At 42.7% G+C, this 23,896-nt stretch overlaps 1 protein-coding gene across 1 annotated transcript in view; it reads left to right on the forward strand.

Moving 5' to 3' along the window:
- Positions 1–4,796: 4,796 nt before the first annotated feature.
- Positions 4,797–23,896, forward strand: part of SYT16 (synaptotagmin 16) — a 245,294-nt gene continuing 226,194 nt past the window's right edge. Inside the window, exon 1 of the mRNA XM_058739259.1 lies at positions 4,797–4,894. Coding sequence (XP_058595242.1) covers positions 4,882–4,894 — 13 coding nt within the window. The 5' untranslated portion in view covers positions 4,797–4,881. The remainder of the gene's footprint in view (positions 4,895–23,896) is intronic.

A 23,896-nucleotide genomic window follows, 5' to 3' on the forward strand; every position in this document is an offset into this window, starting at 1 on the left:
ACATGCACAAATCATAGAATAATTTTTCTGTTTTCACCCACTCTAACAAAGAAACAAAGCAGTAGCTATCTCAACCCCAAAGAGTCTCCACAGTGACGCAGACCCACTCGGCATGGTGGCTACAGCCCCTCACCTTTCTCTGTTCTGAGGTCTTGTTTATAGCCAGAGTTAATAAAGTCAACAGGATGTGGTCATAGGCCAAGGGTCAGAGAGACTATATGGTCATTTCCACTCAGTGTGTGTAAGAGGTATTTATCCTTTCTTATTTTGGAAATGAACTTAAGCAATGTGGATGGTGATATGTGACTCAGTTACGGCAAATAATAAGTTAGAAGAGCCCGGCAATAATCACAGATTACCTGAGCTGAAACCCTTTGTAAGCAGTTGCTGGGTCCTGTCCTTTCTCCGTCCCGACCCCCTTTATGTAGGTGCAGTCCAAAGTGCTGGTGTTTTCACAGACCACCGGAGCTTCTTCTCACCTGCCCTCCTCTGTGTCTCCCAGTCCTGAGCTCCTCCATATTCTCCTAGTCCCACCTGACTCCCTCTGTAGCTCCTCTTTTCCTTCCAACTCCTCTGAGCCCCGGGGCTGGTTATTTCGGGGACACAGTGACCCAGAATTCCTCCCCTTTTATGGCCTTCAAGTCCTGTCCTCTATCATTGTCCGCCCTTGTGCAGCCATGGTGGAGAAAGCTTACATGTGGCCGCCTTCCCTCCTGTGCTCCTGAGGTCCAATTCCAGGAGGGCCCTCCCTGCCGGCTGGAAGGCCTCTTCTGCTCATCCCTTGGATTCCCTCTCACCTTTCCAACAGAAGCATCTTACCACCTTTCCACTCGAAGTCCTCCACCCCCTCCTGCTTCGTTCTTTCTTGGTAACAAAGCACACTTCCTCACGTGATGGAGAACTTGGGGACCATACAGCACCCCTGAACTCCCTCAGCCCCCCTCTTCCAACCCCAAATCCCTTTGTCATCACTTTCTTTTTGCAAACTACGTTTCTGAGACTACAAATGTGTCTTTCTAAGGTAGAAGTCTCCGCCTATACTGGCAATGACAGCACTCTTTCAAACAGAGGTCCTGCCTCTATATTTTAGATCCTTCCTCCTTGAGCACTCCTTCTTTATCCCCCTTGACACTGTACTAGTATCCCGGCTTATTATTGACTTGTGTGGTTTTTTCCATTCCTGTTATGTAATTTCACTTACAATGTGGGTCTCCCTGTGTCTAACTAGAGTTGGGCATCTTAGGTTGTATAGAAAACCAAAGAAGGCAGAATCTTGGCTTTTGAATTTCAGAGGTTAAGGTCCATGAACAAGACACACAGATTTGCAAGAATAAAGGATGTTTTAACAGTTTTCAGCCCCTTAGGAGATGGATTTCCTCAGCCTTGTAGAGAGGAAGTGTCATAAAAGAGAGCAAGGAACTGAGATCCTACTGCGGTGTGAGAAGACAACAGCAGACACTGATGGGGTGCCCAACCTTACTTCCCTACCCATTCTCCTTTGCTGACAGAACCCACCTCATGTCATAGAAGCTAAAGATAAGACACTCACTTTCCCAGCCTCCCAGTGCAGCTAGAATGGAAGAAGGAGGCTTTTTTTTTTTTTTTAATTTTTTTTCAACGTTTTTTATTTATTTTTGGGACAGAGAGAGACAGAGCATGAACGGGGGAGGGGCAGAGAGAGAGGGAGACACAGAATCGGAAACAGGCTCCAGGCTCCGAGCCATCAGCCCAGAGCCTGACGCGGGGCTCGAACTCACGGACCGCGAGATCGTGACCTGGCTGAAGTCGGACGCTTAACCGACTGCGCCACCCAGGCGCCCCGAGGAAGGAGGAGGCTTCTAAAGGCTTTTTACAAAGATTGTCTCCCCTGATTAAAAGAGATGAGAAGGAATGCCCCATCCCCCAACTTCTGGAATGCCATGTGAGAACGTGAGGTTGTGTGCTGTGGTTGTATTCTTGTCGTGAGGGGACCTGCTGCTGACAGATGGGGATGGCAAGGTAGGAAGAGGGAAGGAGTCTGAGTTTTCACTGACATTGTCGAGATGCTTTGGATTCCTTGTTCTAGGAGATAAGGTGTTTCTAGGCTTAATCCACCGTGTGCAGTTAGTGTAGTTGCAAACATCCTACAACCATTCCCTCTGCTCCTCTTCTAAGAGAAAAATTCCATTGCCGAGAACCCAGGGGGATGAAAGAACTTCCAGATAGGTTGGGGATCTACGGGGACATTGGCCTCATATCATATTAAATGTCTTCTTTGTTGACAAACCATGCAGAGTTCTCCTTCACCACCACAGCAAGGGGATGGTAAGAAAGGCGAGGTTGTGTGGCCCATTCAAAAAGGCCCAAGACTCCTTCATAGATTTCCCTGTCACCCCAGAATGGCATGGGCAAAACGGACTTCCCCACAATAGCAATGGAAATTTCAAGGGGAGGAGTCAGCCTTGGTGAGGCTCTGGGTGTGGATGAGAAGACAGAGCAGTGAATGTACACTCAGGAACTGGCACCTGGAGGCCGTCCCCAGCTGGGGAGGTCTGATGGGCTTGGCAGTGCAGACAGAAGATGCCCATTACAGTGTGGAGATGGTGCCGAGGGCCAGATACCTCCTAACATCCCCGATGCTGTCCAGCTCTTTCCTCCCATGTGGATGCAACCCCCAGAAAAAGTGGGGGGAAGAAACTGAACTGCCTGAGAAAAACCTGAATCAATGGAGTTTACCCTGAACCAACTAAAAAAATCAAGCTCCCTAACAAGAGGTGGAATGGGGACAGCAGCCAGAAAGTCAACTTAGTTCTAGAAAAGCAAGCATTTTTTTTTTCTTTTACATACTTGAACGTGTGGACTGAAATAATCCATCCTGCTGAAAATCCTCTACCTTAGAAAAGAAAAAACAAAACAAAACCCAGTCTTACCTCAATCCCACCCTCCCCTGAAGCACTCCATACCCATTATTTCCTGCATAGCTAAACTTTGGGGGAGAATTACCTACACCTGGGGTCTCCACTTGTTTGACATCCACTTACTCCTCAACCCCTTCCCATCCCTCATCTGGCTCCAGGCTAATACACCTGCTATGTAACAGGTCAGTCATTCAGAAAACATTTATTGAACTTAGAGTTCTTTTCAAACTCTTTCTGACTTAGAAATATAGGTACAATTAATGAATAAAGAGCCTCACGAATGTTCTATTGACCCTTCAAATGAGTTCAAACCCAATCCATGGTCTTCCCCCTCATACCAGCTTAATCTCCTGATTTGTGAGCTTCAAATAGATTCCAAACTCCAGGGGCATCTTTAAGTCTTTTTTTCTTTTCCTCACCTGACCCATTTCAAGACGTTTTGCTTTGGGACCTACCCCAAAGGGTTGCTGTGAAAGACCAATGAGCCAGATCTCCATGCTTGTTAACTAGAAGTATGCCTCAGAACTGCCTGTGCTAAACACACAAAACATAAAAACAAACAACAACAACAAAAACTTATGCCCCTGGATCCCACTCCAGATGTACTAGCTCCGGATGTAGAACCTGATCAGATTATCACTGCCTTTCTCATCTGTGTTCTGCAGACTGATCAGAAAGGACTCCTCTGTGTTGTTCTCTGCTATTCCCAGCCAGATGAGAGCAGCTTCTGATGGTGTCTTACGTATCCTGTTGTCTTCTCAGCGTCTAGCCCAGGGCTGGGATGATCCCTGTAGGGATCCCTACTGATTGGGTTCAATGTGGATCCCCAAATGCATCAAATAGATCATATTTAGAAGGACTAAGCCATGAGAAGCCTGCCACGTGGTTCAGAACACGTGTTTGAGCTGTATGATTCTTTACATAAAGGGTCTGGGGCTCTCATGTACCACTGTCCCTGACATAGCAGGAGTCCATCAAAAATTGGTTTGTGAACTTCAAGAAGATGTATACAACTCTCACAGACAGCTTCAGCTCAGAGCCCTCCCAAAGCATGCATGAATGGCCTGAGGCCACAAAAGGGCTTGCCTCACTTATTGTGGCTGATCCACTTTCCCAAGCGTCCACTCTTAGTCAGCTGGCTGGGCTGCGGTTTGGCCCGTGGTCACCTGTCAGTCAGTTGCTCATCCAGGCGGCATCCAATCAGTTGGCTATTTATTCATTCATTTCCTCATGCAGGCCTCCAGTCATACAGTCGTCCATCCACCCGCCCAACAGATAGTTACTGAGAGCCTACTATGTGCCAGCCTCTATTTTCACACTGGAGACAAAACAGACGGTAACATGAGGGGCACAGGACCCCCGGAACCTACCAGCAGGTTTCCCAGCAGTCCTCTCGTCTGTCCGGGAGGATTGATGTCCGGCACCTGGCTAAGCGTTGCCCCCCCACTCCCAACTCTTCATGCTTTGCTCTTTCCAGCTGGGGTTGAGCACTGACTCTTGGGTCCCAAGCCCCGGACAGGAAGCTTGGACAGAGATGAGGTAGAAATTGTGAAGGTGACATGAAAACAAGAACGTAGCAGGGAATATAGCGGGAAAGGCGGCCTGGCGAGGCAGCCTGGCCAGGAGACCCTGGCGTGGGTGGCCAAGAGCGTGTTTTCAGGTTGCTGCCTTCCTTGTCTTCGGGGGAGGGGAGAGGTGAGGAGGTGGGAGGGAGGACAGATGCTGCGAGTCGGGGAGGGGTGGGTCAGCCGCCGGGGCGAGCTCCGCCGCCTCTGACCCGCGGGACTGGGCTCTCGGGGCGCCGGCGGGGCCGGCGGCGGCGGCGGGCGGGGGCGCGGGGCGGCGCGGCGGGGGCGCGCGGCGGGAGGGGCTGTGCGCGGCGCGGTTCCCGAGCGCGCGGGGCCTGGCGAGGAGCGCGCGCCCGGCCGGCTCGGCTCAGGGTACCCCAGCCGCGGGCGGCCGCCCAGCAGCCCCTGGCCGGACCATGGCGACTGGCAGTAAGTGCGCTCGGGCCGCCGAGGCCCCGGGTGGGAGGCCGCGGGGCCCACGGGTGGGAAGTTCTCCTCTTTCCGACGCCTGCCTTTGTGCCAGTCTCGCGGGAGCAGCGGCCCGGGTCCCCCCACCTCAGCCCCGGGCGACCCCCTGCCCCTCTGCCCATCAGCCTCTGCCGCCTGCGGGACTTGAGAGGCGCAGGTGGTTCTGGCAGCCCGCCCGGGAGGGATGTGGCCGAAGGGCGTGCTCTGATATGGAGGGGACACAGCGATGCCGCGGGGCCTGTCATCGAGCCCTTTGGGGGCAGTGCCCCCAGGCCCAGACCCAGCCTGTGGAGATCCCTGCCACTGAGGCGCCGCGGGCTTTTGGCGCTGTCAGTTCAAGGTTCGCCTGGAGTTTGGGTTGGATTTGTGCGCTTGCCTTCTGGGGATCAGGGTGGCTTGACTGGTCGGCTGCCCAGTGGCCCCCCACCTGGGCCATGTTCCCAGCGGGCAGCTGAGGGACGGCCAGAGACCGCATCTGGTCACCACCGACGGTAAGCGAGGTTAGCGCGTGGACGTAGGTTAAAACTACTGAATGGAAGTGTTGGAAGGCGCTGAGCTGGCCTCCTTTGAGCATCTTGGCACCACTGCTTTCTTGGCTCAGTGCTTTTGGAAACGGAATCACGTCTATGAAAGCTGGTTGAGTAAGCTGTATTGGAAACTGGATGCATATTAATAGAGTCTCAAAGGGAGGTCAGAGCGAAACCATCAGTCACACCTGCCCCATACTTACCTTGTAGGAGGTGCTGTCTCCGAAGCCCTTACCACACGGCGCATGTTAGGGAACCCTTCAACCAATGGATGAATGAATGAATGAATGAATGGTGTATTGGTTAGAGAGGAGCTTTGGCAGGCATTTTTGAGGTGTGAGACAGGAAAAAGATGGGAAGATGGAGGTCCACATTTCTGCAATAATTATTATTTTTCTTTTTTTTTTAAGTTTATCTTTTTTGAGAGAGTGAGTGTGAGTGGGGGAGTGGCAGAGAGAGATGAGAGGGCCCTACATGGGGGCTCAATCCCACTAGCTGGGAGATCATGACTTGAGCCCCAAGCCAAGAGTCCAGGCTTAAGCTTAATCAACTAGGCCACCTAGGTGCCCCTGTTTCTGTTTTAAACAAATTGTTATCCCAGCCAAGAATACAGCTTTGGTATAGTACAGAGTGTGTAGGTTTTTGTAGCCAAACAGTATTTTAAACTTAGAAAATTTACTAGTAGTGGGGCCATGCAAATATCCTCGGTTTCTTTTTTAAAATATTTATTTATTTTGAGAAGGGAATGGGGGAGAGAGAGAATCCCAGGCTGGCTCCACACTGTCAGCTCAGGGCCCTATGAGGGGCTTGATCTCACAAACTGTGAGATCATGACTTTAGCCAAAATCAAGACTGGGACACTTGACCGACTGAGCCACCCAGGCACCTCTCCGTTTCTTTATCTTTAAAGTCAGGATAAAGGCTAAAATATCTTTTGCATAGTGATGGGCACACAATTGGTCCTCAGTAAAGGGTGGTTGCCTGCCCTCTTTACCATCATTTTATATGGGTGGAGATACCAACATCATTTCCTCCTTTTTTTTTTTTTTAATAAAAATCTAGTCATGTTTTTATAATAAAATCAGCTAATCTGGGCCAAGCTTCCCCTTTTCTCTCCTCATTTATAACTTTTTCTTTCCCCCCCTTTTTTTTTTTTTTTTTTTTTGGTCTAGGGAAAGAAATAATGGATTTAGGCTTTTGTTAACAAAGTAAGACTCAACAAAGAAAAAGATAATTACATTTGGCCTTATTCTTGTGTTTCTTAAGAAAAACAAAGGAGCTTGATGTACCTATAGGCATTTGTGCATCACACAAATGCAGTATGATAGTGTTCTATTATTCATTTCCTATATTTTGGGCAAAGAAGATACATTTGGTATTCTGGAAAAAAGTTGGCCTTGCTTCTGTCCCAATTTATTTAGATAAATGTTTCTTCTACTTCCTTACATGGTATTTCCAACTCTCCTGAAGAATCAAACTTTATTCCATTGATTTTGTTTATGGAAAAATTATAATATTTAACCAGATTACCTCATGAGCTGATTTTTAGGCACAGTCCGAAATCTGTTTATTCTCAACTGGGATGGAGCTGGAAATCTGAAAAGTTTCCAGGGTGTAGAGGATAATTAGTTTGTCTTTGTTCTTATTCAGAAGTGATGTGAGTGACTTACAACACGTCTCTGCTGTGGAAATGAAGAGAAGGGAGGTATTCTCAGCCAATGTCTTGAAAAATTCTCCCTACATCTTGACTATGTTTACAGCTTCAAGTCCCGTAGTCCTCTTATAGTTAGCGTGAAAGTGGTCCTGAAACTAGAGTCCAGGGCTCCTCCCAGACAGAGTTCTCAGCCTGGCTGTGTATTAGAATTACCCTAAGAGCTTAAAGAACAAAAACAAAAACAAAAACCCTCTGGTACCTATCTATCATCTATCTTTTAACATTTTTAAAATGTTTATTTATTTATTTTGAGAGGGAGAGAGAGTGTGTGAGTGGGGAAGGGGCAGAAAGAGAGGGAGATGGAGAATCCCAAGTAGGCTCTCCACTGTCAGCACAGAGTCCTACATGTGACTTGATCCTATGAACTGTGAGATCATGACCTGAGCCAAAATCAAGAGTAGGTGGCACTTAACCGACTGATCCACCCAGGCACCTCTCTCTTCCTACCTTCCTTCCTTCCTTCCTTCTTTTTCTTTTTCTTTCTTTCTTTCTTTCTTTCTTTCTTTCTTTCTTTCTTTCTTTCTTTCTTTCTTTCTTTCTTTCTTTCTTTCTTTCTCTTTCTTTCTTTCTTTCTTTCTTTCTTTCTTCCTTCCTTCCTTCCTTCCTTCCTTCCTTCCTTCCTTCCTTCCTTCCTTCCTTTCTTTCTTTCTTTCTTTCTTTCTTTCTTTCTTTCTTTCTTTCTTTCTTTCTTTCTATGTAAGTTTCAGACTTAAATGTGTATTTTATTGACCTGGAAGCCTTGTTAAAACAGATTGCTGGGCTCCACTCCTAAGTTTCCAATATAGTAACTCTGGATTGCTGCTGGAAAGTTGACATTTCTAACAAGTTCCAGTTGATGTTGAGGCTCCTGTGCTTCCTGTCCTTCTCTCTACCTCTGCAGGTGAGAGGCAGGTCTGCATATAGAGTGACAGTCACTTCCTGTCACTGGGCAGTGAGGACATGGCCTCATTAAGATATCAGACCTGGGCACAGTGCTGCCTTAGGGCTATAGCTGATTGCTCTCCTCGTTTTTCTCCCCCCAGGAAATTTCCCCTTGAGAGAAATATTGGTTCTAAAGCCAGGCAAAATCTCAATGCTCTACTCCAGTAATTTCTGGAAGGAATCCAGAAGGACCTTCTTTATGAATGTGGTATGTAAATGGATATAAAAAACAGAGATACTTTAAAAATATTTGCCTGGCAACTTATAACCTTCACAAAAAAAAGAATGTAACAAATAGAACGAAAATATCCTTATGTCCAGACAACATGCTAAGGGCCGATTCCCGAGGAGGAATGGAGAATCAGAGGACCTCAGCTTTGTGTTCAGTGAGTTGTCATGAAATGGTACGGAACTTGTGATCTTCAAACTAAATTCCCCTGGGCTATTCATATTTTTATTTGTATAATTCAGGTTATATGATCTTTAAAACATTGAAGAAAGTGGGAAGAATTGTAATAGGAAAAAAGGAGAAGAGACTAGCAGGAAAAAAAATGCTGTTAGCATGAACAGCCCAGTTATTATATAAAGTGGTGTTACTTAGGTATTTGAACGATGTTTCTCGATTGCCTCATTAACAAGTGCTCCAGATTATTTTGCGTTTCCAAATCCCAGTGAAGTATTTTTTTCTTTTTTTTCCATTTATGTCATTTGTTTCATTACTGATATTTCTCCTTATGAGTCTTTATTATTGAAGTCATTGCTATCTGTTTATGAGAATAGTTTCTGAGGAACAGCTAGGCATGTTGGGGCATTGTTGGGAATATGTAATTATATTACACCCCAGAAATCTCAGGCAAGTCTCAAGTGGATGGGTCTTTGTGGCTGTTGTTGATGGGCATTTAACATTTGGCTTCATAAGGGAAACATCTGGTCCCCATCTGGTTGCTCCTGGTTTACTGGTTGAACTTGTGCCATTTTTGTTGGTCCATTCACAAGCTGATTGTTGCTACCCATGGCGACCTCGGCCAGTGGCCATTCCCTCCCTTCTACTTTTGGTCAGTAACTTGTAGTTTGTTTTTTTCCCCATCTACCTACCCCAGCAGCAATTTCCACTCTGTGCCAGTGCCCAGGATAGAAGGAAGAGAGAGCAGGGAGAGGAAAAATCAAATGCAGGGCCTTAGCAGGTGAAGGCTGGAGCTTCTGGAGACAGTTACTTGAGCTGTTCAGGATTTAGCATATTTAGGATTTAAAAGAAAATTGCTTGACTTTGAGTGAAAATGGATTTGTTCTTGAGTAAAATGATTTCCAATTCTAAGGATTATTTTAAAAAACTTACAAATAATGGCAATTAAAAAATATAGACCAACTAAAAGTTGGAAAATTACTCCTTTGCAACCATCACAGTAACAATTGATTCCTGCAAGAATCATCCATGGATGCCAAACTATTGTGTGAAAACTCGAAGACCAGAATATTTACATTCTTGGAGAATTTCCCCACAGGGGACTTATTAATTGCAAAGAGGAAGATGGTAATTTTATAGTAGAGAAACCTGGGGGTTCACCACCCTATCCAAATAAAGTTAATATCACTGGTAATGGGGCAAACTGATATCCTGTGCTTCCTGGTATGAAGCACTGAGAGTACTTGTGCCAAAAATGTATAATCTGGTTCTAAGCAAGAGGAAATATCAGACAAACCCAAATCCAGAGACATTTCACAAAAGTCTATAGCATGAAAAATGCTGAGACACTATTCCAGATTGAAGGAGACGAAAGAGACAAATGCTATGGATGATCTTGGATCAGATCCTAAACTAGGAAAAAATGTTACAAAGGACGATATTGTGATAATTGGTGAAATTTTAATACAGTTTGTATATTGAATAATAGTCTTATAGCAAAGTTAACTTCCTTACATATGCTATTTTTATTGTAGTTTGGAATGGAATGAGCTCATTCTTAGGGGAAACTATTTACTGGTAAGGGGACATAATGTCTGCAACCAAATCTCAAAAGGTTTAGGAGAAAAATATGTACATGTGTGTGCGTTTATATGTATATGTGTGTTATACAAAAAAGGTAGAGGGCACATGACAAATTTTTAACATTTGGGAAATCTAGGAGTGCTTTGTACTATTCTTGCAAATCTTCTGTTAAAAAAAGAGAGAAAAACCCCCGACAACTTACAAATGACAATGCTAGTTCTAGGCAGTATGGTCTAGTACCATTGAGTTTACTTTTTGAAAAAAATCGTGTTGAAAGACTGAATTCTGAACTCCTAATTTTGGTTTTAGATCATAACCTTAACAAGACTGTTTATTATAGAAAATTTATATACATGAAAAAGAAGAGAGAATGGTGTAATAAACCTGCATGCACTCATTATTTTTTTGGCAATTTGTTGCATCTGTCTCCCCACTACTTTTTTGGGAGGAGGTATTTTAAAAGCAAATTCAAGGGGTACCTGGGTGGCTTAGTTGGTTGAGAGACTACTCTTCATTTTGGCTCAGGACATGATCTCAAGGTTCATGGGATCAAGCACTATGTTGAGATTCTCTCCCTCCCTCTCTCTCTGCCCCTCTCCGGCTTGCACGTGCTCTCTCTCTCAAATAAACAAAAACTTAAAACTCAAGAAATCATGTCACTTTAACCACTGATGCCTCAGTGTGCCTCTGTGTACACTTTCCCCCTCCCATAACGCCCACGCTGCTAGTGCACTTAGGAAAAGTAACAATTCTGCAGTAAGAAAGGACAACATTTGGATATTGTTATTGTTACAGAATAGTAGCCAGAGTTCTGAGAAATGTATCAGTTTGACATATATGGGTTGTACACTTGTTTTAAGTTTGAAAAGCTTACTAAACCTGGTAATTATAAATGGTGTAGAAAAAAGGATCTGAGAAGCTGGTTGTTCTTGTTGTGTTTTCCAAACTCCTCCTCCTGATTTTGTTTTTGTTTCTTAATTTTTTAAAATGTTTATATATTTTTGAGAGAGAGAGAGAGAGCAGTGGAGGGACAGAGAGAGAGAGAGAGAGAGAGAGAGAGAGAGAGAGAGAGAGAGAGACAGAATCTGAAGCAGGCTCCAGGCTTCAAGCTGTCAGCACAGAGCCCAACACGGGGCTCCAACCCATGAACTGCGAGATCATGACCTGAGCTGAAGTTGGACACTTAACTGACTGAGCACCCAGGCCCCCCTCCTCATCCTCCTGTTTTTAAACCAAGAATTAAACTTGAAGAAAACATGAAGATAGGCATGAAGACCCTATTCTAGACTGATTTACCTATTTGATGTTACCCTATTGAAACATTCTGAAAGTCAGAATGGCTAACGTCATACTGAATGAGGAGAATTCCATATGTTTTAAGTTCAGTATGGCAACTTTGATTTGGTAAGCCCAGAGAAGCCTTTTCTTGCTGAACTGAGTCTCTAATGTTTTGTATAGAAATGGGCTAGATCTCTTGGGAGGAATAAGCCTCTTCCTGCATATGGTAGATTTGGATGACATTTGTTCTTTTAGGTCACTAGGATGTTATTTAGTTATAAACTATTATTTAACTCTTATGGGTTTATAAAAAGATGCCCATTATGCCATTTAACAGTGATTATGTATATATTAAAATGATGGTAAAACTCACAGCTATTTCTAATAAACTAAGGAGATATCTAAAGGATATATTGCAAATAAAATTCTTATACACAGATATTATACTCCCAGTTACAGATTATGCACATCGGATTTTAGGCAGTTTAAGTTAATGCATACATACCATTTATAATAGATTTTCTTAGAAAATAAGAGTATAGTATTCCTGAGAGTTCTAATTTTAGGAATGCAATAGGCCACATTTTATACTTTGATTTACAGTGAAATGAAGGTTAAGTGACATAAAATGATTTTATCCACCCTATGTGAAAATTACCCTGGCTTACGTACTAATATATTTATGTACTATTTCATTTTATTTTTTTTAACTTTTGTAATGTTTATTTATTTTTGAGACAGAGAGAGACAGAGCACGAGCGGGGGAGGGGTAGAGAGAGAGAGGGAGACAGAATCCGAGGCAGGCTTCAGGCTCTGAGCTGTTAGCACAGAGCCCGACGTGGGGCTCGAACTCATGAGTCATGATCTCATGAGCTGAAGTTGGACGCTTAACCGACTGAGCCACCCAGGTGCCCTATGTACTATTTTAATTATAATCTATTAACCACTCAAAATTAGATTTTCAATTGACTTAGCTCAATAGATAATTGAAAACGTTGATGAACTCGGTGTGGTGGTGGAAGAAGGTACAGGCTTAGTTTCAGAAGAGCCCAAGTTCTGACCTCTGGACCTAACACTCACTGCCTGGGTAACCTCAGGTAAACTGTTTAACTTCCCAGAGCTTTGTCTTACTCCACTTTGAGAAGTTGCAAAAATTAAATGAGATGGTGAACATAGTAGGCATTAAATGTCTCCTTATCCTCTGCAAGATTCCCATAGCATGTGCCTAATGTTACAGGAATAATCTATCCTTTAGAAATGGAGTCCCTGGTCACTGATTCCATTTTTCTTTGTGACAAATACAAAATGAAAACTAAATTACCTTTAGAAATGTAAGGCTCTACAGAAGAGAGTCTAGGAGAAATCACCCAAAGGTAGAGAGCTCAGATTTAAAATAAAGTATTAAACCATGGTGTTTTCTTTCCCAAGGCTTATCATTTTGCACAAGTGTGCTTGCAGCATTTTTGTGAGCATGTGGGCATGTGGTACATGTGCACACATACACTTTTTAATAACCTCAGGAGAGTTCAGTGATGGGCTCTCACAGGTGCTACAACAGCTGTCTCTTGTATGGGAGATCCAAGAGGGCTCTGGGGTCCTCTCTGCTGACTTGCCTCTGGTGACCCCTTTGGGCTTTGTAGTTTTGCCCCTCACTTGGGCATGGCTGATAGTGGCTGTCATACTGAGTGGATGCTGTTTCAGGGTGTCTCCCCAGGGTTCGATACCTGCTGGCTCTGAAGTCTTATAAAAACCTGTCCAATGATGTCGATAAGCCTGAGGAAATTTCGGTTTTCCCATTATCGAGCTTTAAAAGGGTGTAATCTTCTAATAAGGTCCACAATGACCTCATCCGCCTGATGTCTCTGCTGCTCCTGATCTTGGACATCCAGGTTCTAAGAGTAGCCTTTCTCTGTCTCATACTCCTACTCTGGGGGACCCGCCCACTGTCCATCTTGATATTCCCTGTTTCTCTTGCATTGCAGCCCATGCTCTAACTCTCCCTATGAGCCAATCTGTTTTTTTTTTTTTCCTTCCCTTTCATTTTCCTTTGAACTTTGGCTGAACCACACTGGCTCTGTCAGCCTTAGGTTTGTAGAGGCCTCTGCAGCTAGGCTGCCTTTAACAGCCTTCCCCTGCTTCTCCATTGTCAGAAACCAGAGGATAGTCCTTCACCTCTCAGACTCTACTATCGTATCCTCAGACTTTTTAGAGGCACATTGTAATGTCCTCCTTGACTGGTCTATTAGCATAAAATCCATTGTTAGATTTTAGTGATGACAATTACAATATAATTACAGTTATATATTGTTTTTCATTGTGCTCCCCCTTTATTTGTTATCTATTGCTGTATAACAAGTTACCACAAACTTAGTGCCTTAAAACAATACATCCATCTCACAGCTCTTTTAAGTCAGGAGTCTGGGTGGGGCTTCTGGGAGTTGGGAGTCTGCAAGGCTGCAATTAAGGTGTCAGGCAGGGCTAGGTTCTCATCTGAAAGCCTGAGGCTTGATTAGGGAAGGATCTACTTCCAGCCTTACATCGGCATACTATTCCCGTATCACGTGTTGGCAGGACTCAGACCCTTGCAGGCTCATGGACTGAGGATCTCCACTTCTCATCAGCTGGAGGCCACTCTTAGGTCTTTAATACACGAACCTCCTTAGTATGTCCACTTGCTTTATCACAGCTGGCAAGGGAGGGAGTATCACATCCCTTTTCATTTTATTATTTTTTTAATGTTTATTTTTGAGTATACATTATGTGTATATGTGTGTGAGCAGGGGAGGGGCACAGAGAGAGGGAGACACAGAATCCGAAGCAGGCTCCAGGCTCTGAGCTGCCAGCATGGAGCCCAACGCGGGGCTCGAACTCACAGACCGCGAGATCATGACCTGAGCCGAAATTGGACACTTAACTGACTGAGCCACCCAGGCGCCCCATCCTCTTTAAAGCTTTAGATAACATTGGGGTGGTAAAACCTGAAAAGATAATTGCCCCTCTCAGAAAAGAAATTGTTTTCCTCCCTCCTACCAGAGAGGTTTTGTGCTGGAGGAATGATGGTAGAGTGAGGAAGGGTACTATTTGGTCTTGGAGCGGAGTTACTGAGGAGGTTGTGTCTGAATGGGATGCTGCTGAGGGGAGCAGAAGACTGTATGCTGTGTGAATTAATTTTATGAAAACTGTTAGAATTTTAAAAATTGAAACGCTCAAAATGTCTCATTTTTGGAAAAGTTAACAAACGAAGGAAGTAAAGGACAGAGCTATGAAATTAGGGTTGAAAGTCAGTGAAGGTCCCAGAGTGAGAAAACACAAGGGGGATGAGAACACTATCAAAGAGAAGCTGTTTTGTCATGGGGGTAAATGGATTTTATTAAGGTGCCTTGTTAATGTGGGAAGCATTCTAAGGGGGTAGGAGGTTATTTAAGGTTTAAGTGTCCATCTGTGTTGCATTCTTGTAAATGATTTTATCCATCTCCAACTACTGTTTTTGACTTAGAGGAGGGCAGATACCCAGACACTGGACGGATCCTGACTGCTGATAATATTGCTGTGTGCAACAACAAACTGCAAGCTAAATTCTTGCTTTAAAATTGACTCTGAGTTTAGAGTATGGGATGACCCTGCAGAGGTTTTTTTCAGTGGCAAATGTTGATTCTTGTTGCATGTCCCTTTCTTGAAACTCTCAGCATCTTGCTTTTTGGTTGCTACTTACTGCCTGAAAGCTATTCTATCATAAAAGAAATGTAATCATGGCCATTACTTATAATCAAAATAAGACTATCCTACTTTTAATAAATTGACTTGGATCCTGGAGACAAATATTTACATTTTTATCTGATAAAATGAGCCTATATAAAATGAATAGAAGGGAGGAGTCTGAAATTATTTTCTTTTTTTTTTTTAATTTTTTTTTTCAACGTTTATTTATTTTTGGGACAGAGAGAGACAGAGCATGAACGGGAGAGGGACAGAGAGAGAGGGAGACACAGAATCGGAAACAGGCTCCAGGCTCCGAGCCATCAGCCCAGAGCCCGACGCGGGGCTCGAACTCACGGACCGCGAGATCGTGACCTGGCTGAAGTCGGAGGCTTAACCGACTGCGCCACCCAGGCGCCCCTGAAATTATTTTCTTAAAAGGGATTTCTCCCACATTGTGGCCCAAATCACAGGCTGTTTTGTCTTTGGACTCTTTACAGACTCTCCAATAGATGCAACTGTCCAATAGATTCTCAACAGAATCCGTTGCTCATTTTATCTCTACCTCTTAAGATTCCCCCCCGCCTTTTTTTTTTTTTTTTACCTCTTGCTAGTCTATATGTTCTTTGAGGGACAGATCTACTTTTAGGTATATTTCTTCAATTTTGTCACTCTACTGAATAAACATCGTGCCTTGCATAGAGTGACCACTCACATGGTTGCCAAATTCTGTTTCTCTACTGCGAGACTTTTCTTTTTCTTGGATTCCCTTCTTTGCTTCAGTAGTTCTCAAAGTGTGGACCTAGCAGTCAAGGTGGGGGAGGTCCCTGAGACTTCAGAGGGTCGGTGAGGTCAAAACTACTGTCACAATAATGCTAATACTGTATTTGTCTTTTCATTTTCCTTTTCTTGACTGCTCATCAGAATTGGCAGAGGGTACATAAGGAGCAGTGACCTCTTCACCCTGTGGCCAATGAATGTTGTGTCTGCGTATTCTGTTGCTCACCGTCGTAGTTCAGTTGTCCAAACTTTCCTGTGTCAGGGCTGATTTTGTGCATGGAGCATTCAGGGGTGTGCTCAGGACTTCCTACACAGATTTCATGGTTTACTCTGTCTAGTTCCCTCTTCTCTGTAATCTTTGCCCCCCCCTTCCCTGGCTGAGATGAGGTAGGGTGCTGTCGCTTTGCTATCCTTCCCTTGCTACAGTGTGGTGGTTGATAGTGCTCTCTTTCATGGTCTGTGTCCTCTGTGGTCACTGTGCCAGTGAAGGGAGGGAGGGCTGCTGCCTCTTTCCTGAGGTTACTTAGTGCAGAGCAGGGATGGTCAATGAGGCTCCACAAGCCCCGTGTGCAGCACACCCTGGGAGGAGGAGGAGGAGTGCGGCCTGTGCTTTGTTAGTGTGGGGTGGGGATGGGCAGCAGGGCTCCTCTCCTCGGTCTCCACAGTGCTGGGTGAGGAGGCAAAGGGAGCTGGCTCTTTCATGGTGTTTGCTTAGAGCAGACTAAGTATATTAAAGGAGGTTCTGTGGGTGGCTTAGTCATCTGAGTGTCCGACTCTTGATTTTGGCTCAAGTCATGATCCTCAGGGTCATGGGGTCAAGCCCAGGGTTGGACTCCATGCTCGTTGTGGAGCCTGCTTAATATTTTTTCTCTCCCTCTCTCCTTCCCTCCCTGTCTCTCTCTCTATCTCCCCCTCCCTCCCTCCCTCTCTCTCTCTCTCCCTCCCCCTCCATCCCACTCCCCCCTTCCTCCCTCTCCTCTCCTTCCCTCCCTCTCTCCCTCTCTCTTCCCTTCTTCCCTCCCTCTCTCTCTCTCTCTCTCTTTCCCCCTCCCTCTCTTCCTCTCCCCCTCCCTCCCTTCTTCTCTCCCTCCCTCTACTCCTCCTCCCACTTGCTTGTGCTCTCCCCCTCTCTCTCAAGAAAAGGAAAAGAAAACAAAAGAGGTTCTGTCCTTTAGGGCTATCTTCTTCCAAGTCCTTTGGCTAGAGAGAACAGATTTCAGTTGGGGATGGTTGGCCCTACAGGTGACTTTTGACAGTATCTGAAGACATTTTTTTGCTGTCACAAGTGGGAAGTTGTTACTGGTATCTAGTGGGTAGAGGTCAGAGTTACTGCTAAATATGCTGCGGTACATAGAACACCCCTACCACCACCATGAACAAAAAGGTATTGTCTAGTCTGAAATATCAATAATGCCAAGGTTGAGAACTCCTGATCTACAGAGACTGGACTTTTCTTACAGCTTTTTTTTTTTTTTTTTTTTTTTACATTTATTTCATCTTGCCCCCAAATGGAAGTCTCCTCAGCATTTTAATATATTATGTTTTAGTTCGTTGGCATCTATTATTGATGAGAAATGTAATTTATAATTTACTTTTTTAGGGGCGCCTGGGTGGCTCAGGTGGTTAAGCATCCAGCCTCAGCTCAGGTCATGATCTGATGGTTTGTGAGTTTAAGCCCCACATCAGGCTCTGTGCTGACAGCTCAGACCCTGGAGCCTGCTTCAGATTCAGTGTCTCCCTCTCTCTCTGCCCCTCCCCCACTTGTGTGCATGCTCTCTCTCTCAAAAATAAACATTAAAAAATTAATATAAAAAATAATTTACTTTTAGATACATTATCTTTCCCCTTTGATTTTAAGAGTTCTTTTCAGTTTCAATTTCATTATATGAATACATGTCAATTTTTTAGCCTTTTTTTTAGATTCACAACAAAATTGAGAAGTAGAAGGATTTCCTGTGTACTCTCTGCCCCCATATATACATAGTCTCCCCCATTATCAATATAACCTACCAGGATGGTACTTTTTTTTTTTTTTTTTAACAAAGATACATCATAATCATCCAAAGTCCATAGTTTACATTAGAATTCACTCTTGGTGCTACACATTCTGTGGGTTTGGACAAATTTATAATGACATGTACCCACCGTTATTTCATACAGAGCATTTTCACTGCCCCTCAAATTCTCTGTGTTCTGCCTATTCATCCCCAGCCCCCAGAAACCACTGATGTTTTTGCAATTTTGCTTTTCCAGAATGTCATATAGTTGGAATCATACAGTGTGTGGTCTTTTCAGATTGGCTTCACTCACTTAGAAATATGTATTTAAGTTTCCTGCGTGTCTTTTCATGACTTGATAGCTTATTTCTTTTTAGTGCTGAATAATATTCCATTATTTGGATGTATCACAGTTGATTTATCCATTCACTAGTAAATACAATTTGGTTGCTTCCAAGTTTTGGCAGTTATGCATAAAGCTGCTATACACATTTTTGTGTGGACATAAGTTTTCAACTTATATGAGTAAATATCAAGAAGCACAATTGCTGGATTGTATGATAAGAGTGTGTTTAGTACGGTAAGAAACCACCACACTGTCTTCCAGAGTGGTCGTACCATTTTACATCCCCACGAGCAATGAATGAGAGTTCCTCCTGCTCCACATCTTTGCCTTGATATTGTCAGTATTCCAGATTTTGGTCATTCTCAGAGCTGTGTAGTGGTATCTCATTGTTTTAATTTACATTTCCCTGATGAGATATGCTATGCTATAAAGATATGTATCTTTTCATATGCTTATTTGCTATCTGGATATTTTTAAATTGGGTTTGTTTTCTTGTTTTTGAGTTTTAAGAGTTCTTTTATACTTTGGACAATAGTCCTTTATCTTTATAAATGTGTTTCTTGCAAATATTTTTTTCTCCTAGTCTTTTCCTTGTCTTCCAATTCCCTTGACCTTGTTTTTCACAGAGCAGACATTTTTAATTTTAATGAAGTCTAGATTATCAATTATATCACAAATCCTGTCTTTGCCGTTGTATCTAAAATGAAATCATCAGGGGCGCCTGGGTGGCTCAGTCGGTTAAGCATCCGACTTCAACTCAGGTCACGATCTCGCGGTCTGTGAGTTTGAGCCCCGCGTTGGGCTCTGGGCTGATGGCTCAGAGAGCCTGGAGCCTGCTTCCGATTCTGTGTCTCCCTCTCTCTCTGCCCCTCCCCCGTTCATGCTCTGTCTCTCTCTGTCTCAAAAATAAATAAACGTTAAAAAAAAAATTAAAAAAATAAAAATAAAAATAAAATGAAATCATCATACCCAAGGTCATGTAAGTTTTCTCCTATGCTATCTTCTAGGAGTTTTAGTGTTTTGAATTTTATGTTTTGGTCTGTGATCCATTTTGAGTTAATTTTTGTGAAGGGTATAAGGTCTGTGTCTACATTTTTTTTTTTTGCATGTGAACGTCTAGTTGTTACAGCACCGTTTGTTGAAGAGACAGTCTTTGCTCCATTGTGTTGCCTGTGCTCCTTCATGAAAGATCAATTGACTCTACTTAAGGGTGTCTATTTCTGGGCTCTTTATTCTGTTCAATTGATGTCTTTATCTCCTCTCTCACTGATACCACAGTGTTAGATTACTGTAGCTTTACAGTAAGTCTTAAAGTCTCCAACTTTGTTCTTGTTCAATATTGTGTTGGCTAATCTGGGTCTTTGGCCTCTCCATATAAACTTTACAATCATTTATCAACATCATTAAGTTATTTAACTTGCTCAGATCTTTTTTGAAAAAAAAAATTAATGTTTATTTTTCAGAGAGAGAGAGAGAGAGAGAGTGCGAGTGGGGGGCGGTGCAGAGAGAGAGGGAGACACAGAATCTGAAGCAGGCTCCAGGCTCTGAGCTGTCAGCACAGAGCCTGACACAGGACTAGAACTCACAAACTGAGAGATCATGACCTGAGACAAAGTCAAACTCTTAACCGACTGAGCCACTCAGGCACCCCAACTTGCTGGGATTGTTGTTAAAATTGTACTGAATCTACAGATCATGGTGGGAAGACCTGATATCTTGACATTATTGAGTCTTCTTATCCATGAACGTGGAGTATGCCTGCATTTGTTAATTCATCAGAATTTTGTAGTTTTTCTCACATAGATCTTGTACATATTTTGTTGGATTTATACCTAAAATACCTAAATTTATACCTAATTTAGGATTTATACCTAAAACCATATCGGTGATTTGGTTTTTTAAAACTCAAGGTCTAGGGCACTAATCAAAACTAAAACCCTTAAAGTATTTTTGGGTAATTTATTTTTATTTTGTTCAAGACATTTTAATCTTAATGCTCATGTCTCTAATTCTGGAAAGTTCTTTGCTATTATCTTTGAGTATTAAGTTCTTCCTCAATCCCTCCCTTCTTTCTTTCTTAAACCTTGTTGGACTGATACACATTGAAGCTTTATGTGTTTCATGCCTGTCAACTACCCATCCAGTCATACTCATATTCTTTCTCTCCCTCCCTCTTTTATAATTCCTTCAGATTTATTCTCCACTTCAGCCATGTCTACTCTGCTATTTAACCTATTGAGGGTTTTTCATTCCAGTGATGGTAATTTTCATGAACATTTGGTTACTTGAAAAAATTCTCTTTTCCCATAGTATCTTATTCCTGCAATATGTTATCTAAGTTATCTTAAAACATTATTATCTTCTAGTCTATTATATTCATCTATAGTTTCCACTTCTTGAAATGTCCATTTTGGTGTCTGCTAATTAACCCTGATGGTGATTTATTTCTTTATGTGGTCTTTGATATTAATTTTGCTAACTCATCTTTAGTGAGAGTTTCCCATAAACCCTGAGCTGTAAAGAGTCTCTGAGGACAGAGATTTTCATGTCACGTTTACTAAACCCCTAGGGATTTTAGTGGTCTTGCATCACTTTTTATATTAACTATTCATCTGAGGTTCTTAAGCTGTGAATGTAGAAGAAAACTTACACCCTCTGCTTTGTGTAAGCTTAGGATTTCTAGTTCTCATGGGTGATTTGGTTTTTTAAAACTCAAGGTCTAGGGCACTAATCAAACATCTTTGCTCTTTCTTTCGGCTAGTAAGCAGGCTTTGTACAGTCTTATTTTTCCCTTGCAAGAGTTCCTTAATGTGTTGGACTTCACTCTGGCCAGGGAGGTGTGGATGGAGCTTCAATACCAGTTCTTCCTTGTATAGACTCACTGCCCCTAAATCTGAGATTAAAGCCAAGTGCATTGCTGAGGCTCTGGCTTTGATTTTCTTTGTTTTTTGAAATCTGTGGAACAGTTGCATTTTGGAGCTCACCTATGTAATTACCTTTAGTTTTTCAGTTATATTTTTTTCTGGAATTCTGTGTGCTTGTAGTCAGAAGGGCACATCCATATCAGTTCTGTATACTACGGCCAGAGTCCTGAATTCACATTTGAGGTAGATCACTCATCCATACGTCCAGTTGTATCGACATATAAATACTCTTTGGTGCTCGCTTTTTTCCTTTGAAATGGTTTATTAAACACATTGCTATATTGCAATTACCTATTATTTGAAAAAGCAGTATTTGCTGTATGGTATTTACTGTATTAATATGATAGCATATATCCTAGCATCTCTGTAAAACTGGGCATGTGTTTGGTGATGTCTTTCTATTTTCAAAGCATTTGTTTTTGTTTCTTGAAGGCCTTAAAGAAACCTACCTTTAATAAATCCTGATTTTTATCTCCATTTAGCATATGAAGATATTGAGATTAAGAGAAGTTGTTATGTTATTTGCTATCAGAAATGATTTTTAGTGAAGGAGGAAGTGTGATTTATATCTTCACTGGTGTTGAAAATCAGTTAATGGACTGGCACTTTGAATAGGATTAAGTACAGTAATAAATACAACACAGACCCAGCTTTTCACTTTATAGTACATAGTGAATGTTGTCTCACGGAAGATGATTATTTTATAATTTAACAATCACCTTTTTTTTAATGTTTTATTTATTTTTGAGAGAGAGACAGACAGATTATGAATGGGGGAGGGGCAGAGAGAGAGGGAGACGCAATCTGAAACAGGCTTCAGGCTCTGAGTTGTCAGCACAGAGCCTGATGCGGGGCTTGAATTCATGAACCGTGAGATCATGACCTGAGCTAAAGTCAGATGCTTACCTGACTGAGCTTAACCAGGTGCACCAACAATCACCTTTTAGTGGACATTAGTGGTTTTTAATACAGTAAAACCTTGGTTTGTGAGCATAATTCATTCCGGAAACATGCTTATAATCAAAAGCACTTGTATAGCAAAGTGAATTTCCCTGTAAAAAATGATGGAAACTCAGATGATTTGTTCCACAACCCCAAAACATTCATATAAAAATGATTACAATACTGTAATATAATATAAAATAACAAAATACAAATTATAAAGAAAAATAAACAAGTTAACATGCACTTACCTTTGAAAACCTTTGTGGCTGGTGTGAAGGAGACAAGAAAGAGGAGGGTTATTGTGTAGGATGACTTTCAATATCACCAATGGAATCATTGCTATCTGTTGGCTCAATGGAGTCTTTTTCTGCATGGTGGCCATTGTGTATGCTCGTACGGATGTTGACTACAGTATTAATAAACTGTGTCATATACTGTATTTAATGTAACTGGCAATAAGACAGCAGAGGAAAGGGTCTGTATCTGCAGGCGGCCTGACCTAGAATGAAGCAAAGCATTCCTAAGCTTACTCTTGGGTGGAAAAGCAAAGGACTGTCCATAGGTGTTTGAAGTGACAAAAAAATACACTAGTGCCAGTCGTGGGCACCTTCCAACGTTCTGAAAAATCAGTGATATTTGCCAAACACTGCAGCCTGAGATCGAGCATCTGAACATGGGAGACAAACACCCACAATCCTACAGTGAGAGAGATACAGAGAGAGAGAGAGAACTATTGGCTCAGTTGTGATCATGTGACATTTGGTGTCATGTACCACTTGTATCGCAAGGCATCCCTCGTTTATCAAGTTAAAATTTATTAGGAATGTTTGCTCATCTTGCAGAACACTCACAGAACAAGGTACTGTCAATCCAAGGTTTTACTGTAATTAGAAAAATAGTGCCATGAATATAACTGAATTTATCATTTAATACTGTCTCATTATTTACTCCCAGGTGTGGAACTGCTGAATCAAAGGATGTGCTCATTTGATAATTTGATGTTGCCAAACTTTCCTCCAAAAAGATTGTACCAACTTGTGCACTGGCAGTGCATTGATGACAAAATCTAGCAAAACTTTTCTACAAAAATAAATTTCAAGCTGTAGATAATCTGACAAAAATTTTCTCAGCCTGACTCACAGACATGCATTCTATCTCTCCCAATTTATCATCCTCCCCAGGTTAGTGAGATCTACTTTTGGGGGTCTAAAACACTGTTTTGCAAACTCTGGCCACTGGACCAGAGCATTAGCATCCCCTGGAACTTGTTAGAAATGTGTGGTCAGGTTTCCCTCCAGACCTTTTGACTGGGGAGCGTGTGGAGCTCAGCAATCTGCCTTATTCACTTACAGGTGGTTCTGACACAGGCCAAGTTTGAGAACCACTGGGCTAGAAGCCACTTCTTATGTAACTCAGAGGCCAGCTCCAGTTCTTGACTCCCACATCCTTCTTCATTCAGGTCAAAGAAATTGAATTCCTGAGCCTTGACTCATCACAGTTTCTTCCAGCTTTTCATTCCTGCTTCTCAGTATCTCTTGGTAGTGCGGTTTGACAGCTGATGGCGGGCTCTTGTGTCTTTATTGCACTGACCCAGATGAGGAACTGAATCCATTTTTCATAATTAATGCAGACACGTATAATCCATTCACTTGAAAGACATTTGGATGTGTAAAAACTGCAGGTTGGTGGTTGTTTGGGGCAATGAAGAAGTCTGTATCCCAGGAACACAAACAAGCTTAAAATGGAATGTTAGATATGCCCATGTTAAAACCCTTTCGCCTTTCCTTCTGCACCCTCTCATTTTTTCCTCTTCCTCCTGTTGGTTGTTTTTTCTTTCTCTTTCTTTCT

This window comes from Neofelis nebulosa, chromosome 7, assembly GCF_028018385.1.
Source record: "Neofelis nebulosa isolate mNeoNeb1 chromosome 7, mNeoNeb1.pri, whole genome shotgun sequence".
Taxonomy (NCBI): domain Eukaryota; kingdom Metazoa; phylum Chordata; class Mammalia; order Carnivora; family Felidae; genus Neofelis; species Neofelis nebulosa.